This window comes from Antechinus flavipes, chromosome 3, assembly GCF_016432865.1.
Source record: "Antechinus flavipes isolate AdamAnt ecotype Samford, QLD, Australia chromosome 3, AdamAnt_v2, whole genome shotgun sequence".
In the NCBI taxonomy this organism is placed as follows: domain Eukaryota; kingdom Metazoa; phylum Chordata; class Mammalia; order Dasyuromorphia; family Dasyuridae; genus Antechinus; species Antechinus flavipes.
Window position 1 is genome coordinate 610,363,702 of NC_067400.1, and position 17,439 is coordinate 610,381,140.

Genomic DNA, 17,439 nt, shown 5'->3' on the forward strand with positions numbered 1-17,439 from the left:
ACTTCAGGGCCGTGGATCACTGTGACTTTCTGGGGAGTAATGAGGGGATTGTGAGGGAGCCAGGAGACCCGTGACCCAGCTGCAGCTCTGCCACTGGCCCGCTGTGTGACATGGGGCAAGGCATCTGCCCTCTCTGTGACTCAGTGTGTACAAATGTGAGGAATTGTGGTTAGGATCATTTCTCTTTTTTATGTGTAAACTCATTTGTACAATTATCTTGCCGCACAAGAAAAATCAGATCAAACAGAAAGAAAAGTGGGAAAGAAAATAAAATGCAAGTGAGCAACGACAAAAAGAGTGAAAATGCCGTGTCGTGAGGATCATTTCTCAATGAAATCCTAGTGAAAAGAATATCGAATTGAAGGGCAGCGAGGTGGTGCAGTGGGTAGATCACCAGCCCTGAAGTCAGGAGGACCTGGGTTCAGATTTGACCTCAGACTCTTAATACTTCCTGTTCTGTGTGACCCTGGGCAAGTCACCTTACCCCAATTGTCTCAGCAACAACAACAAAAAAAGTTAGGGGAAAAAAAGAATGTTGAACTGAGAGTCAAAAGTCCTGAGTTCCATGATGGCACTTCTGCTTACTATATGACTGCAGGAAGGTCGTCTAACCTCTTCGACAAAGGTGATGGCGGGGAGCTGTGCGATGGCCGTGTCCTTAGGGATACTTCCAAGATTTTTTTTTGTTTACAAAACTTAAGGAGAAAAGAGGGACAGAATGGCCTCCCATGTGGGATTGCCCTTTTGGGGATCTGCCAGTACTCTCATTAGGAAGATACTCCTTGGGAGTTAGGGGTAGTTAGAGTTGGGAACTGTCATTTTTGGGGAGTCCTTCACTCATGTTCTTTTCTTCCCTCTTGCCCCTTGGAAACTGGACTTCAGACTTTGCTGCAGGTGAGTTTGCCTGTTTTGCTAAGTCCCTTGGGGAGGAGGTGGCAGCTGGGGGGGATGTTAGACTGGAACGGGAAGCAGGTTTCAGCACCACGGACACTTCCCCAAGCACCTTCTCTCCCCTTCAGGGAGGGGATGAACGAATCTGGTGGTTTGGAGGTGCTGAGGTTTTGGTAATTGCAGCGTGCCTGTGGGGAGGGAGCATGCTGGGTAGGGGGAAGAGCCCGAGCTGGGTCTCCTCTGGTTCTCTGACCCCCTCTCCTTCCCACACTCCCTCAGGACTTCTCCTATGATGAATCCAAGGTGGAGTTTGATGTAGATGCTCCCAACGGTGTGGTCATGGAGGGATACCTCTTCAAGAGAGCCAGCAATGCCTTTAAGACATGGAATCGGTGAGACTTGGAGTGAATGTGGTGGAAGAGGAGGAGGAGCATGGGAATGGGCGAACCGCCGCGCAAGCATTCGTTAAGTGCCCGCTACTGGGGCACAAAAGCGTCCCTGCCCTCATGGGACTTGCATTTTACATGGAATGTTGGAAGAGAAGTAAAGGCAGCGTAAAGCCCCCAAAATAGACTGGAGGGAGGAGGTATTGACTCCAGGAGGACTCGGGAGAGAGTCTTGAAGGAGGCGGCACTTGGGAGAGAATGTCGGAGGTGGCGAAGGGCGGCCTGGCTGGAGCGGAGCCTGCGGGAGTGGGAGTCGTGTGCAAGGAGGCTGGGAAGGAGTCGGAGCCAGAAGGCGAAGGCCTGTTAAATACCAGGCAGAACTTTGAGTTTAATCTAAAAGCGGAGGAGAGAAAGTATCGGGCCTTTAGGAGCATTGCAAGGCTCTCATTGGAGGAAAGGGCAGGTTCCGGGGAGGGCCGGGCTCTGGCTCTTTCAGCACCTCAGAACTCTCTTCTTGTAGGAGGTGGTTTTCCATCCAGAACAGCCAACTGGTCTACCAGAAGAAGCTCAAGGTGAGTGGGTAGGAATTGGGCCATGGGGAGCTAGGGCTGAGATGAGCGGGGGAGCAGAGGAGAGGGAAAGATGGGGGAGGGAGCAAAGGAGAGGATGGGAGAGGGAGGGGTAGAAAGGATGGGGAGGAAAGGGTGGAAAGGATGGGGAGGGAGGGATGGAAAGGATAAAGAGGGCAGGGGTGGAAAGGATGGGGAGGGAGCAAAGGAGAGGATAGATAATACACATGTATAGCCTGACTCGTTACCCTTATTTCTCACAGTGGGTAAGAGCTCCTGGGCTGAGTGGGGGGGTCAGTAACTGGGACTACGGTCAGTAGGTCGGGTGCAGTGGGGGAGGTGCTGGCTTTATGATCCGGCAGGACGGCCTGGCCAGCCAGGGGCGGCCCGTGAGGCGTCCGTGCTCTTTGGCCCAGAAGTCTGGGCTTTCCCTGTTCCCTCTCAGGATGGACTGACTGTGGTTGTGGACGATCTCCGGCTCTGCACTGTGAAGCCATGTGAGGACATCGAGCGGAGGTTTTGCTTCGAGGTGGTCTCCCCTACAAAGTAAGGGCCCCGGCTCCTGGCTGGGGGGTTGGGGGGTTTCTGGAGGAGGTGCCCCTGCTCCTGGGGTCATGTGGGGGGGAGTCCTGTGTGGGCTGAGGGGCTCCCTGGGGGGCTCGGGCATTCGGTGCCCCCATCCCAGTGTCAACCCCTCCTCCTCCCTCCCAGGAGCTGCATGCTCCAGGCTGACTCAGAGAAGCTCCGCCAGGCCTGGGTGCAGGCGGTCCAGGCCAGCATTGCCTCCGCGTACCGGGAGAGCCCTGATAGCTACTACATCGAGGTGAGGTTGGACCTGGCCGGGAGGGCCCGCATCCCAGGGCTGCCCGTCACCTGCTGGCCAGGCCTGCCAGAGCAGCCCCCCGCTGTCCTCTGGTGGGCGAGGGTGGGCAGACCCAGCTCTGCTGAAGGCCCCAGGAACAGGGGCCATCCCCGGCTTTCTCCCTTCCCAGAGACTGGACCGAACGGCGTCCCCGTCCACCAGCAGCATTGACTCCGCCCCGGACACCAGGGACAGAAGCAGCAAGGGCGAGAGCATCCTCCAGCGGGTGCAGAGCGTGGCGGGCAATGGGCAGTGCTGTGACTGTGGGCAGCCTGACCCCCGCTGGGCCAGCATCAACCTGGGCATCCTGCTGTGCATCGAGTGCTCGGGCATCCACAGGTGTGTGTGTGGGGAGAAGGGGCCAGGAGGGGCCTCAGGGACATCGGGTTCAGGGCTGGGGCCTTCGGGATCGGGGCTGGGGCCTTAGAAGATATCAGGGCTAGGGCTGGGACCTCAGGGACATCGGGTTCAGGACCAGGGCCTTAGAAGACATCAGGGCTAGGGCCTCAGGGACATCGGGGTCAGGACTGGGGCCTTTGGGACATCGGGGCTGGGGCCTTAGAAGACATCAGGACTAGGGCTGGGACCTCAGGGACATCGGGTTCAGGGCCGGGGCCTTAGGGACATTGGGGTTGGGGCCAGGGCTTCAGGGACATCGGGGTCAGGACTGGGGCCTTCGGGACATCGGGGCCGGGGCCTTAGAGACATCAGGGCCAGGGCCTCAGGGACATCGGGGTCAGGGCCTTAGGGACATCGGGGTTGGGGCCAGGGCCTCAGGAACATCGGGGTCAGGACTGGGGCCTTTGGGACATTGGGGCCAGAGCCTTAGAGACATCAGGGCCAGGGCCTTAGGGACATCGGGGTTGGGGCCAGGGCTTCAGGGACATCGGGGTTGGGGCCAGGGCTTCAGGGACATCGGGGTCAGGACTGGGGCCTTAGAAGACATCGGGGCCAGGGCTGAGACCTCAGGGACATCAGGTTCAGGGCCAGGGCCTTAGAAGACATCGGGGTTGGGATCAGGGCTTCAGGGACATAGGGGTCAGGACTGGGGCCTTCGGGACATTGGGGCCGGGGCCTTAGAAGACATCAGGGCTAGGGCTGAGACCTCAGGGACATTGGGTTCAGGGCCAGGGCCTTAGGGACATCAGGGCCAGGACCGGGGCCTTTGGGACATCAGGGCCGGGGCCTTAGAAGACATTGGGGCTAGGGCTGGGACCTCAGGGACATCGGGTTCAGGGCCAGGGCCTTAGGGACATCAGGGTTGGGGCCAGGGCCTCAGGGACATCGGTCAGGACTGGGGCCTTTGGGACATTGGGGCCAGAGCCTTAGAGACATCAGGGCCAGGGCCTTAGGGATATCGGGGTTGGGGCCAGGGTTCAGGGACATCGGGGTCGGGGCCTTAGAAGACATCGGGGCCAGGGCTGGGGCCTCAGGGACCTCAGAGGTAGCATTTTCTGAGTGGAGAAACTGAGGCTCAGGTGGGGGTCTTGCCCAGGGTCATTGGGATTTGTGCGCGGACCTTCCTGGGCCTGTACCCCCCGAGACTGAGCCCCAATAACCTGGCACTGGGGGCTGAGCTGAGCACGTAGCTGCGGTTCTGGGTGGGAGCCTTGAGAGCTTCAGGTCAAAACTGTGGGAAATGTTGACCAGTAGTAGATGTTGATGGAACACTTTACAGTCTGCCAATCATCAGCACTGGGAGGCGGGCCATGTGGGCTTTATTATCCTCACTGGGGGATGATCAGTCTGGGTCTCGGAGCACGGACTGACTTGTCCAGGGTCACACAGCTGGTGAGTGGAAGAGGGATGCCCCGAGCCCAGCTCTCGGTGCCCAAGGCCCGGCGCTCTCTCTGCTGTCGCCCTGACTGGTCTGGGCCGTGGAGGACCCAGAAACCACCCTGGAGATCCCAGGCCAAGGGCCTCCCTCTCAGCCTCTAGCTAGGATGTGGGGACGGATGGAGGTGTCCCATAGGCTGACTCCTCCTTGATCTCAGGCTGCCTTGACACCAAGAGGATAGAGAGGGAGGGAGTTCTCCCTTGTGTCCTCTGACCTGGTCAGGACATGCTGTAGCATCCTGGATAGACTGCTGGGGGGCCCAATGGAGTCAGTTCAGATCTAGCCCAATAAATAGCAGCTGTGTGACCTCAGACAAGTCACTTACCTCGGGTTTGGCAAAATGGAGAGAGTAATGGCCCTACGAGATCATATTTTTAAGTCCTTAGTACAATGCCTGACATACAGTAGCTGTATTATTATTATTATTATTATTATTACCACCATCACTACTACCATCATCATGCCCATCATCATCCTCTTCAATGCTAGATATCCCAATTTTTTATTTATCCATTCATTTATTATTATTATATAATGATACATCATTAATTTTTGAATAACATTTAATTTTTAAATTTAAAAACTGTCCCTAATCACATGTAAAGCTGATTTTTAACACTTATTTTTTAAAACTTCCCAATTTTCTCTTTCCCTCCCTCCTGTGCCTTCTCCCTGAGATGGTAAGCACTTTGACGTAGGTCGTACGTGTTCAATCATGCAAAACACATTACCGCGTTGATCATGTTGTGAAAGAAGGCACAGACCCAAAGGGAAAAAAAAACCATGAAAATCATACAAAAAAGTGAAAAAGTGAACGCTGGGAAGTGTTCCCACTCCAGCGGTTCTTTCCCTGGCCGCGGCTGACATTTTTCCTCCCGGGGCCTTTGGGATTGTCTCGGATCGTTGTATCACCGAGAACAGCCGAGCCGTTCGCGGCGCACAGCCTGGCTCTTATTGGGTACCATGTTTTCCTGGTTCTGCTCACTTCCCTTTGAATCGGTTCATACGAATCCGTCTCTCCGGGTTTTTCTGACCCATCCTGCTCGTCATTCCTCCTAGCATAGTACTACCCCATCACGGTCGCATCCCACGATTTGTTCTGCCATTCCCCAACGGATGGGAGGCGTGCCCCGGTTCTGAAAGAACATTAATGAGTCAAAGGGCATCCCAAGGTGGGGGGCGAGGATTGGTTGAAGGAACTAGGGATGGTCAGCCTGTATGTAGGAAAAAGAGCTTGGGAGGGGTGGAGCATACTTGTTGTCTTCAAGTGTCTGAAGGGCTGGCATGGGGAAGAGGGAAGAGCTCCCCCGCATCCCCTCCAGTGGCGGAAGTCGGGGAGAACAGATCTTGGTTCACTAGGCGGGAAACCTTGGCAATAGCCATCCTTGGGAGGGGAGGAGTTTCTCACGCCTGGAGGTCTCTCAGCAGGCCGGGCGACTGCTGGGATGCTGGGGGGAGTGTTCATGCCCAGGAAGGGCTGGGGTCTCTGGCAGCCTCAAGTTCCTTTGACCACTCAGGAGGGTTTGCGCAGCTTCCTCTGCCTTTGGGGAGTGGAGAGAACAGCAGTCTGGGTAATCTCTATAGCAAGCGAGCTTGGAATAATCCCCAAATCATTTTCATCTGGCTTTGGAATGCATCAAGAGAAGCTGGTCTGGGAAGAGATTTCCTTTGCTAATCACTTCCAGCTTGGGCTGCTGGGCTGAGGAGATGAGCCTCCCCTCCCCACCCCACCCAGGGGAAAGGCTCCCAGCAGCTGAGCTATACGTGGTTGGGGGTTAGCCTCCGTCAGCCCGGGGAGGCTGGATTTGAACTCGGCCCCTTCCCTGACTTCCTGTTTCCCCTTCCTCCCCTGTAATCCAGGAGTCTGGGGGTCCACTGCTCTAAGGTCCGGTCCCTGACACTGGACTCGTGGGAGCCAGAGCTGCTGAAGGTGAGTGTCCTCCCTAAAGACCTAAGGCCGGTGTTGGGGTTGTGCGTTGTAACCCTGTCGGTCTTCTCCTACCAGCTGATGTGTGAACTCGGGAACGGCACCGTGAACCAGATCTACGAGGCTCAGTGTGAGGAGCTGGGGCTCCAGAAGCCGACAGCCTCGAGCTCCAGGTTAGTGGGTCAGGGACGAGCTGGGGCTGGAGGTTGGGGGGCTTGAGCAAGGGGCAGGCAGGGAGAGGAAGAGCAGTTCGGATGCTGAGAGCTGATGGCGTCAAGGCTAGAGGGACGGAAAGCTGGGCTCGTCTGTCGGGGCAATGGCGAGATGGAGTTACTGGCCGGAGTGGGCTCGGACGCTCAGGGAATGCAGAACGGTGTCAAGGGCAGGGGGACCAGAACACGGGTGAAAGGACAGAAGCCGTTCCGGCGGGGAGAGAGGAGCAGTGCTCTAGGAAGAGGGAGCAAGGAATGGTCTTAGAGACTGGGGGAAGCAGGGAGAAGGCGGTGGGTAGGGAGGGTCAAAGACGGGATCAAAGGTGGAGATGCAGGAGGGTCTGGGAAGATGTGGGGATCAAGTCAGGAGGTAGGAAGAAGGAAGAGTGGCTCAGAGGGAGTGTGGGCAAGGGTGGCGGGGTCATGGGTTAAGGAGACCGAGGGTGGGATCAGCAGTGGCTGCAAGATTGATTCAGAGGCAAAAAGAGGGAATGGAACAAGAGGACCATGGGAAGGTGCGGTCAGATATTAAAGACTGGAGGAGTGTGGAGAATAAATAAGCATTTATTATGCACTTACTATTTATTAAACTCTCCTAAATAAGCATTTATTAAGCACTTACTATTTATTAAACTGCACTATTTTTAAACTACACTATATATATGCTATATATGTGTACTATATATACACTATATATTAAACTGTGCTATATGTGTGTATATATATATATGTATGTAAACAAATTAATATATATGTATATACATGGACATATATACACACACACACACACACACACACACACACACATACACACACACACAGCCTGCCCCTGGGAGTCACAGAGAGAATTAGACCTCTCCATTCTCACGGAGCTTACCCTGTTTTTCTGTGGGGAGGTGACCCGTAAGCAAGTTAAAAGTCAGGATTTATTGCTGCACCCTGGGGGTTGTGGGAGCAGAGGGCCTCCAGGAATCACGGCTCAGCCTTGCTGGGCCCTCACACAGAGCCAGTCAGTAGCTCCCAGGGCCCCGGGCCCTCGAGTCCCAGCCTTTGGTCCTGCCTCCTAAGCTCCACCTTCTCCTCCTCAGGCAGGACAAGGAAGCTTGGATCAAGGTCAAATATGTGGAGAGAAAGTTTCTGAAGAAGCTCCCTGGGGCAGGGGCTGAGGCCATGGAGACGGGTGGTGGAGGAGAGCCCAAGCCCCGGCGGTGGAGCACCAAGAAGTGCCGAAGGCACCACAGCTCTCCCCGGGTCCCCAGGATGCGGCGCCAGCTCCGGCCCGAGCCCGCCGCCATCTCCCCTGCGGCTCTGTCATCAGGTGGGGGGGCCCTGGTACCCCGGATCTTTCCTGCCCTCCCCACTTGGGTTTTGTGCTCATAGATCCTGTTTGTTTCTTTATTTTGCTGAGGCAATTGAGGTCAGGTGACTTGCCCAGGGTCACACAGCTAGTGAGTGTTAAGTGTCTGAGGCTGGATTTGAACTGGGGTCCTCCTGATGTCGGGGTGGTGCTCCATCCGCTGCACCATCTAGCGGCCCCTGCTGGTAGATTCTGCAAGCTCAAGTCTCCCCAGCATCTTTTGTCAAGTGAACACCCCCCCATCTTTACGCCATTTCCCACCCAGCGCACTTCATCTCTTCCCTAAATGCGGCCCTCCCCGTCTCTCCGGGCCGAGAATATAGGAAGGTGGAGCTCTGTCCCCGAGGGAAGGGTCTCGGGTGGGGGGAAGGGGCTCTGTGTGAGGGCCCGGCAAGGCTGAGCCGCGATTGCCGGAGGCCCCCATGGCCCCCAGCGGCGAGATTGAGACCAGAGTTCTGTGGTGGAAAGAGCCGGGGGGCCTGGGGGCCTAGCTGCCAGTGTGACCCAGGATGTCTCCCTTCTCTCTGGGGATCAGTTCCCCCCCTGTAAAATGAGAGATGGGACGTGGGGCATTTCTAAGCCTCCTCCAGATCTGTTGCCATGGCTTCTTCATCCTGGAAGCCCTGCTCAGTCTGGATCCCGGGCCGGAGGCCCAGCTGTAAGACTAGCCTCAGCAACTTTACTTTAAGAGTCTCTGCCCACCTCAGCTCTGCCTTCCCCTGGTTTCTCTTTAAAACCTTGGGCAGGAGGAGCAGGGGAAGCCCTCGCTTAGGTGCCCACCTGACGCTTTCTCGCCGCCTCCGGCTCTCTTGTTTGGCCTTGCGGGGAGTGGGCTCGGGGAGGTCTGGGTGGTATTGATGGCCTTGTGGCGGGTGGGGTGCTGAACAAAGCCCTCACCTCCCTCCCTCTCCCCTCCCCCCCCAGCCAGCACTTTGGAGCGGAAGTTCCGACGCGACTCTCTCTTCTGTCCCGACGAGCTGGATTCGCTCTTCTCCTACTTTGACACGGGAGCGGCTGGGGCAGGCCCGAGAAGTAAGTGAGGGGGCGGTGGGGTGGGCGCAGGGCCGCTCGTCTCCCCTTCCTCCTGTTTCCACCTTCTCTGCTGTCTCGAGCTCGGGGCCTCTGGAGTAGCTATTTGAGGAGTTCAGAGCTAGGACTGGGGTGACGCATCTGTGGCTCTTTACAGTGCAGGGTCAGGACAAGTCCCCGCCTTTGGATCTCTAGCACCCCCACCCCACCCTGGGGATTGGGGGACACTGGGCTCCCGCCCATCCCCTCGGGCTTCCAGGAGCTCTGCCCCGTTAATCCCCGTCCTGTTCCATCCCCCTTCCTCGTAGGTGCTGGCCACATGTCTGCGCAGGCCCCCCCAGCAGCTGGTCAGTGGGACAGTGGCCTGGGCCCCGGGGGCACTGAGGCGTGCCTCCCGGCCGGAGGTAAGGTAATCTCGGAGCAATGGCCTGCACGGAGAGGAGGGAGGGCGAGAGAGGGGACGGTCACTTCCTCTACTCCGATGTCTCCCGTACCTCGTCCCATGTCCCCTCCCCCTCCCGACTTCCCTGGCCAACGGTCTCAGGCTAGAACTTTGCTTGTTCCAAGGAAACACTTTGCTCAGAGGCATTGTGGGGCTCTGATGGACCATGAGGACTCCAGAGATCTGTAGAGATATTACCCCAAAGGCACCTAAGCTAGAACTCCAGGCTCCACCGTTTCAAGGAGAGGGCTTGTAGGAGTGGGGATAATAGCCAGTCAATGCGGTTATGTACGGAAATGGATAAATTATTTAGTTTCTAATTAATTTTTATCTTTCTAGGGCCCTTATTAAATATAACTTTATTGCATCATGAATAGAAAAGGATGCATTTAATACTTTGGTCTTTCTGCATTGAATTGTGAGGTTTTTATGCCCTAATACGTGGTCAGTTTTTGTGCAGGTGCCATGTGCTGCTGAGAAAAAGATTTAGTCCTTCCTATTCCCATTCGGTTTTCTCCAGAGGTCTATCATATCTAACTTTTCTTCCTTAATTTTTTTCTTGTTTATTTTGTGGTTACATTTATTTAGTTCTGAGAGGGAAAGTTGAGGCCCTCTTATGTAGGAACAATGAATCTCGGAGCCAGAAGAACTGGATGTGAATCCCTGTTTTCTTAATTACAATCTGTGGGATTTTTAGAACAGTCTCCCTTCTGAATCTGTCTACTTGTCTGTAAAATGGGATGATAATAATACTACCCATTTCACAAGAATACCAGGGGGAAGGCACTTTGTAAATTATAGATGGCTACAGGAACGTGAGCTGTTTGACCCGTTGAATATTACTGTTTTCCTTTTCCTCTTCCTTTCCTTCTCCTTTTCTGTTTTTTCTCCCTTTCCTGATTGAAAGACCTCCTGTACAATGGGAGGATCACCAACTTTGAGATTAGAATGCCCAAATTCAAATCCTTCCTCTTAAGCTTGACTTTGGACAGGTCCCTCTTCTTGAATGAAGAGGTTCATGACCTCAGGAGCTTCTCCCAATGCTAACTTCCTTTGTTCTTGGGTAAATCCATTCACTCTCTTAGCCCCGAGTTTCTTTATCTGTCAGAGAGAATGGAACTGAATGGACTCCAGGGTTCCTTCAGTACCACATTTGTGACCCCATCAGTTTGTCTGTGGGGACACTGCTTCCCCTAGTTGTCAATGGCTTCCCATACAGTTCTTCAAGAGTTGCCTCAGTTCCAAAAAGTGGGATGGCCTGCTTAGGATCTTACAGCCAGGCTAGCTCAGGGGCTAAGCTAAGGGTGCGACCTCTAGCTTCCATGACCTGACGCTTCTTAGCGAAAGATTATTCCTTAGTACTTTGGGAAGAAGGTCAGGAGATGTCCTAGTCATGTGACATTGGTCCTCCTCTGAGGGGAGGTGGAATCAAAGGCGGATTCCAGCAGAGGGGCCGCTCTCCTTAGCCCCCTTCTTGGGGAACTTGTGGGAAACCGTGAGCCCCCGTGGGGTGTGAGATACATCACTGGAAATATAGTGGGACTATACCCAAGGACAGTTTCTGGGATACATTCATATCCTAATGATAATCATAGAGAAGTAAAGGAAGGCCTCAGCAAGGGTCCGACATCCTCAGGTGAAATAATAATAATAATAATGGTAGCTAGCATTTTTATATTACTTATATAATATATATTATATAAACTTCTATTACTTAGTGGTTTCCAAATCACTTCACAAATATTATCTAGGATAGTCCTAATAATCATAGCCCTGGGAGAAAGGTGCGCCTTTATATCATCCTGCTTTTACAATTGGGGAAACTGAGTCAGACTAAATGACTTGCCCAGGTTACACAGCTAGTAAGTGTCTGAGGCCATATTTGAACTCGGGACTTCCTAAGATCAGAACTCCATCTATTTGTCCACTCTGCTGTTCCACGAGTACTCTAGGATGGGCAGGGATAGCTGGAGAGATGGCGATCTGCCCCTCTGAGGGATGAGAACACAGACCCCCCAGACTACAGCCTTCTATGCTGAAGGGAAGATGTGAGCCATAGGTTCCCATCAGAAACAAAAGCTTAATCGCTTCAGAAGCTGATGCCTCTTCATTTTGTTTGGCCAGTGGCTGGTAGGAAAGGCTTTTCCATCCCCGGTGGCAGAGTAGCCATAGGGTCTCTCTCCCTCTCATGGCCCCTCTCCAGGATGGACCCAAACTGAACTCTGGGAAGATGACTCAAGCAGAAAGCAGAGTGGTTTTCTTCCTGCTTTTTCTTCTTCTTGGGGAACAGATCAGGGGTCCCTTTAAATGGCCTTGATCATCATGGCCGCCATTGACGAGATGATCAGAAAAGAGGGGGGGGGCAGGGAAGGAAGGGCTAGGAATGGTTCGGTCCCCAGAGTTGAGGGAAGAGATCGTTCCCTCCGAGGGGGCCTGGGCTCTGGGAATAAGTGGACCTTTTTCCCTCTCCTTTCCCCTTGGTGCTCCTTGACTTAATTCTTGATTCAGGGGCAAGTTTTTCCACATTCCCTCTCTCACAGACCAACCATTAAAGACATTCCCCTGAATAATAACAAAGAAATACTTCTTATCTTCTCCTGGGTTACAAATTTGCTTTTCAGTCTCCGCCTTTGACCAGGCAGATTGAGGCTGGCCTAAGGGGCTGTGTCAGCTCGGGGCTGTGGGATTAGAATCTGGAAACTTGGCTGGAATCTTTCCTGGGGAGGCCAGAGAACTAGGAAGCCTGGGAGGGATGTGGGGGAGGGCATGGGACTTACCACACTCTCCTCATGACCCCCCCTGGAGTCTAACTCTAGCCATCAGTGCATGGTATTGTGGAAAGAGCAGAGGACCTAGATTCAGTCTCAGCTCTGTTACTTGTGACCGGACAGATAATTTCCCCTCACTGGAACTGCTTTCTCACTTGTAAAATGAAGCAGTGGGACTAGTAAGCCTTACGTTCCAGCATCTGATGATGATTCTGTGATCTGGGGGCTTAGAAGTAGCTTTTTTAGGGGGCTGAAGCCTCCAGACAGAGAATTACTCAGCCTAGACCAGAGGTAGAGAAGAGCTGGGAAGTGCTGGTGAAGTGGGAGGGGCAGAGGGAGGAGCCAGGAGCTAGCCAGGATTCAGAAATGTGTGGGAGGGGATGCTCTGTATCCTACCCTAGGTCCCCACTTCTTTTTTAAATTTTTTATTATTTTTTATTTTTATTTTTTCCAAAACCTTTTCTGTTTTCCTTTCTTTCTTTCTTTTTTATTATCGCTTTTTATTTACAAGTTATCTGCATGGGTAATTTTTCAGCATTGACAATTGCAAGACCTTTTGTTCCAAATTTTCCCCTCCTTCCTCCCACCCCCTCCCCTACATGCAGGTTGTAGGTCCCCACTTCTTACAGGCTCTTTGCCCTGGAGATTTTGGGGAAGGCCGTCAGTCAGGCATGGGAGAAGGCGAGAAGGGCCCTAGTCGTACCCCTTCTTGGAATGGGATGAACTCAGCCTGCTCTTTAAATAGTGCTTTATATTTGGAATAAGGTAAATAGAGAACAGGAGGGATTCTTTAAAGAGAAGACCCAGTCCCAGATGGAGACCGAGCCTCCAACATGAGACCCTGACCAAAGAACTTAGGACCAGCAGCGTGTGGGGGGAGGGGGATCTTATCAAGCCCCGAGTTCAGAGCCCCAAGTTCCAGGGGCTGAGACACTGTCCCTGAGGAGAGCCGGCTCTCCCTTCTGTTATTTGTCCCTCCCTTAAATGTGACAGTGCCGGGAACCGCAGCCTTCCCTTTCCTCCCCACTCGTCAGCAGGGTGAGCCTGGGCCGCCCCGGCCTTGCTGCGCCGTGAATGGGAGGGAGACACAGAGGCAGGGCCCTTCCCCCACCTCCACCCCAGCTCGCAGCAGCAGGAGCTGTCTGTGTGTCCATGTGTCTGTCTGACCCTCACTGTGATCTCTGTGTCCCTGGAACAAGACTGGTCTTGCCTGGAGCCAGGGACTTAGTTGAGTGAATGTCCGTCTCTCCGTCTCCCCGTCCGCCCCTCCCCACTGCTTGTTTTGCCCCCACCTGTGTATTCCCCCCCACTCTTATTTACAAAGGGCCTAGAAGTTAATTCTGATTCAACCAAATTTCTTTTCTTTTTCTCCCTTCTAGTCTGGGAATGGGAGATTGGGCGCCACGGTTGGGAGGAACGCATTCCCCACTCTGTCCGCCATCTTCTTTCCCTTTTGGCCGGAGAAGGGACCTGGCCATGGACCCCTTTAGTCTCGGGGCCGCTGGCCCTTTCTGGGCTCCCTGGGGCAGAGGGCGGGGGAGATCGGGTCTCTCGGCTTTGGGGCCTTTGGGGGGCTGTCCTTCCTCCCTCCGAGCCGGGCTGAGGTGAGAAAGCTTCCCCTCCTTCTCCGGGCTCAGGCCGCCCTCCCGCCCCCCGTTTGTCCTGCTGTGCAGGCCCCGTAGGCAGGCTCCCAGCATGCTGCTCCGCAGGTCCTTGGGCCTTGTATTCAGGGCCCCTGGGTCCTCTCCCATTGGCCCCACAGGTCTGAGCAGCGACAGCGGCCTGGGAGGCAGCACGGACGGGAGCTCCGACATCCTGGTCTTCGGCTCCGTGGTAGACAGTGTCATGGAAGAAGGTGTGTGCTCCTCCGGGCAGGGCCGGGTGAGGGAGGGGCTCCAAGCCTCCAGGCAGAGCGGGGAGGCCCCGAGCCCCTGCCTGGGCTTCGGGATCAGGTGCTTAAAGCTGGAAGGAGACCCTTGCACACCTCGCATGTGTGGGGGAGGAAGGAGGAAGCAGGGTGGGTGGGAGAGGAGAGCAAGGTGCCCGAGGGCTGGCCACTGTGGGGGAGGGGGGATAGTGTACCTTAGAAATGTGCTCGTTAAATGTGAGCGACTTGGGACAAAGTCCAGCCTGCCCTCCCTTGGTTGTGGTTCTGTACCTGCTGAGCAGCCCCCTCTGCCTGCTTGTGATGCCATTTCCCAGGATGGGACTCGGGCCCTCTTCCCTTTCCTTGTGGTGGGGAAGAAAGATGCTCCCCTCACTCCCCCCTCCTTTTTCCCTCTCCCAGAGGGGGAAGCATCCGAAGACTCGAGCGGTGAGGGGGAGCGCGAGACCTGGGACCTCGAGGACGGCCGGGAAGTGCACCCGGGCCTGCTGGCCTACAGGGCGGCCCGAGCCAGAAACCTGCCCGTCCTGGCCGAGGCCCTGGCCCACGGGGCCGAGGTGAACTGGGTCAACGAGGAGGACGAGGGCAAGACGCCGCTGATCCAGGCGGTGTTGGGGGTGAGCGAAGGGGGCCTTAAAGTGCTCTCTAAACACCGGCTAATATCACCAACCAATAAGCTTCCCGCATTTATTAAACACCGGCTAATATCACCAACCAATCAGCTTCCCGCATTTATTAAACACCGGCTAATATCACCAACCGATCAGCAGCTCACATTTATCAAATACTGGCTAATATCACCAACCAATCAGCTTCCCGCATTTATTAAACACCGCTAATATCACCAACCAATCAGCAGCTCACATTTATCAAATACTGGCTAATATCACCAACCAATCAGCTTCCCGCATTTATTAAACACCGGCTAATATCACCAACCGATCAGCAGCTCACATTTATCAAATACTGGCTAATATCACCAACCAATCAGCAGCTCACATTTATCAAATACTGGCTAATATCACCAACCAATCAGCTTCCCGCATTTATTAAACACCGGCTATTTGCCTGGCACTCTGGCTGGGCCCTGGTGAGAGGGCAAACATAAAGCATCTCCTGCCCTTAAGGAGTTGTGGGGGTTGTAGGGGGGGCCCTCCGCCCCCATGGCCACTGCTCTCCCCAGTTCAGATTCTCCTCACCTCTCACCCCAGTGTCACACTATAAGTGTCTGGGGCTGGATTTGAATCCAGATCTTCCTGATCCAGGAGCTAGGTGCCATGGTGGACAGAGTTCTAAGCCCAGAGACAGGGAGACTCATCCTTCTGAATTTAAATCTGGCTTCAGTGACTCTGGGCAAGTCCCTTAACCCTGCTTGCCTCAGTTTCCCCATCTGTTAAATGAGCTGGAGGAGGAACTGGCTCAATCCCTCCAGTATCTCTGGGGTCACAGACACTGAACGGAACACGACTGAAACAATTGAACAGCAGGGACTCCCTGACTTGGGCCCAGCACTTTATCCCCTGCAGCGCCCTCTAGCGGCTTCGTGAGGACAGGGACCGAACCTCGGGCTTTACTCCTCTCACTCACTGGCCCTGGAGGAGCACTGGGAGGTTAAGCCCCTCGCCCGGGACCCCAGACATGTCAGAGATGAGACTTTCTCTACCCACCATGACTCACTGCCTCTCCTGGCTTAGTGCTGTTACCTGAGGCTCACGGGGCTTACGGTCACCAAGTCTTTACCCTTCAAGGGTCCCCTAGGTCTAGCGTGAAGAAAGATACTGGGAAATGATATTGTCTATGCACTGGAGATGGGCTGGGCTGGGGGGAGGGGAAAGGAATAAGCATTGATTAAGTACCTACTGTGTACCAGGCACTGTGCTAAGGGCTTTACAAATACCTCATTTGACCCTCACAATAAAGGGAAGGAAAGGAATAAGCATTGATTAAGCACCTACTGTGTACCAGGCACTGTGCTAAGGCTTACCCTTATCATGTCATTAGTTATGTATTATTATGTTATATATTATAATATAATGCTAATATTATGTCATTTGGTCCTCACTGCTCCGTGAGATAGGAACAGACAGAGGTTAAGGGACTTGCCCAGATTAAGTGACAGCGAGGAGTGTCTGAGGCTGAATTTCACTTGAGTTTTCTGGCTCCAGGCCCGGAGTTCTGAGCTGAGCCCCAAAGCCGTGTGAGGGTGCCGGGGCCCAGCCGGGGGGCTCGAGGGCCAGCTGACTCTCCCATTCTCTTTCAGGGCTCCTTGATCATCTGTGAATTCCTTCTTCAAAACGGGGCTGATGTGAACCAAAGAGACAGCCGGGGGCGGGCCCCTCTCCACCACGCCACCTACCTGGGTCACACGGGGTGAGCGCCAGTCCCGCGGGGCCAAGGCCGGGCCGTCCCCGAGGGCTCTGGGGCAGGGGCAGTAGCGGGGCCGGGAGCCGCCGTTCCCACGCCCCCTGACCTTCCTCCCCCTTGTAGACAGGTCTGTCTGTTCCTAAAGCGTGGGGCCGACCAGCATGCGTTGGATCAAGACCAACAGGACCCGCTGGCCATAGCTGTCCAGGCTGCCAACGCTGACATCGTCACTCTGTGAGTGGGGGGGTCCTGGGAACGCCCCTCCCTGAGTCAGAGGGAGGGAGGGCAGGGGGACTGGGGGAGGGGAACAAAGCGTGTGTAACCCGCCATCCGTGGGCACGTGTGTCTGTGTGTACGTGTCTGTGTGTGCCTGCGTCTGTGGGAGGTGCCCGGGGCCGGCGTGTAACCCCCCCCTCCGCCCCCAGGCTTCGGCTGGCTCGGATGAACGAGGAGATGAGGGAAGCTGAGGGACCCCTCGGACAACCAGGTCAATACCCCGGCAGCAGCCCCACTGAGCTCCAGTACCGGAAGTGTATCCAGGAGTTCATTAGCCTTACGATTGATGAGTGTTAGCCCCCGACCCCCTCCCCACTCCCCTCTTCCTCTGCTCTGTCCCCGAGGGGACGCGGGGGACACGGGGAGGAGTCGGGGCCTGGAAGCCGGGCCCAGAGCCCGTGTTTGGCCCCGGCCCACCTTCCGACAGATCAGCCAGGGACCCGGGGCGGCCCCGGGGTCCGACGGATCGAGGAGCCCCCTCCTGGTCCGTCCCCCGGGCGGGCGGGTGGGGGAGGATCCTCTGACCGGAGGCACGTGTTCCCCCTTGTGGGTCTGGTGCGATGGAGCTCCCCAGATCTCATCTCCTCTAAGTCCCTGCCCCCTCCCCCACCCCCACCTCGCATGCTCCACGACC

General features: G+C 55.0%; 1 protein-coding gene across 1 annotated transcript in view; it reads left to right on the top strand.

Annotated features, from left to right (window-relative positions):
- The window catches only part of ACAP3 (ArfGAP with coiled-coil, ankyrin repeat and PH domains 3), a 61,185-nt gene that overhangs the window by 40,012 nt on the left and 3,734 nt on the right, over positions 1-17,439 (top strand). Inside the window, exons 10-24 of the mRNA XM_051988862.1 lie at positions 883-894; positions 1,171-1,283; positions 1,798-1,849; positions 2,292-2,392; positions 2,558-2,669; positions 2,839-3,047; positions 6,406-6,475; positions 6,551-6,645; positions 7,773-8,002; positions 8,966-9,073; positions 14,043-14,135; positions 14,568-14,782; positions 16,426-16,535; positions 16,653-16,763; positions 16,955-17,016. Coding sequence (XP_051844822.1) covers positions 883-894; positions 1,171-1,283; positions 1,798-1,849; positions 2,292-2,392; positions 2,558-2,669; positions 2,839-3,047; positions 6,406-6,475; positions 6,551-6,645; positions 7,773-8,002; positions 8,966-9,073; positions 14,043-14,135; positions 14,568-14,782; positions 16,426-16,535; positions 16,653-16,763; positions 16,955-17,016 — 1,693 coding nt within the window. The remainder of the gene's footprint in view (positions 1-882; positions 895-1,170; positions 1,284-1,797; positions 1,850-2,291; positions 2,393-2,557; positions 2,670-2,838; positions 3,048-6,405; positions 6,476-6,550; positions 6,646-7,772; positions 8,003-8,965; positions 9,074-14,042; positions 14,136-14,567; positions 14,783-16,425; positions 16,536-16,652; positions 16,764-16,954; positions 17,017-17,439) is intronic.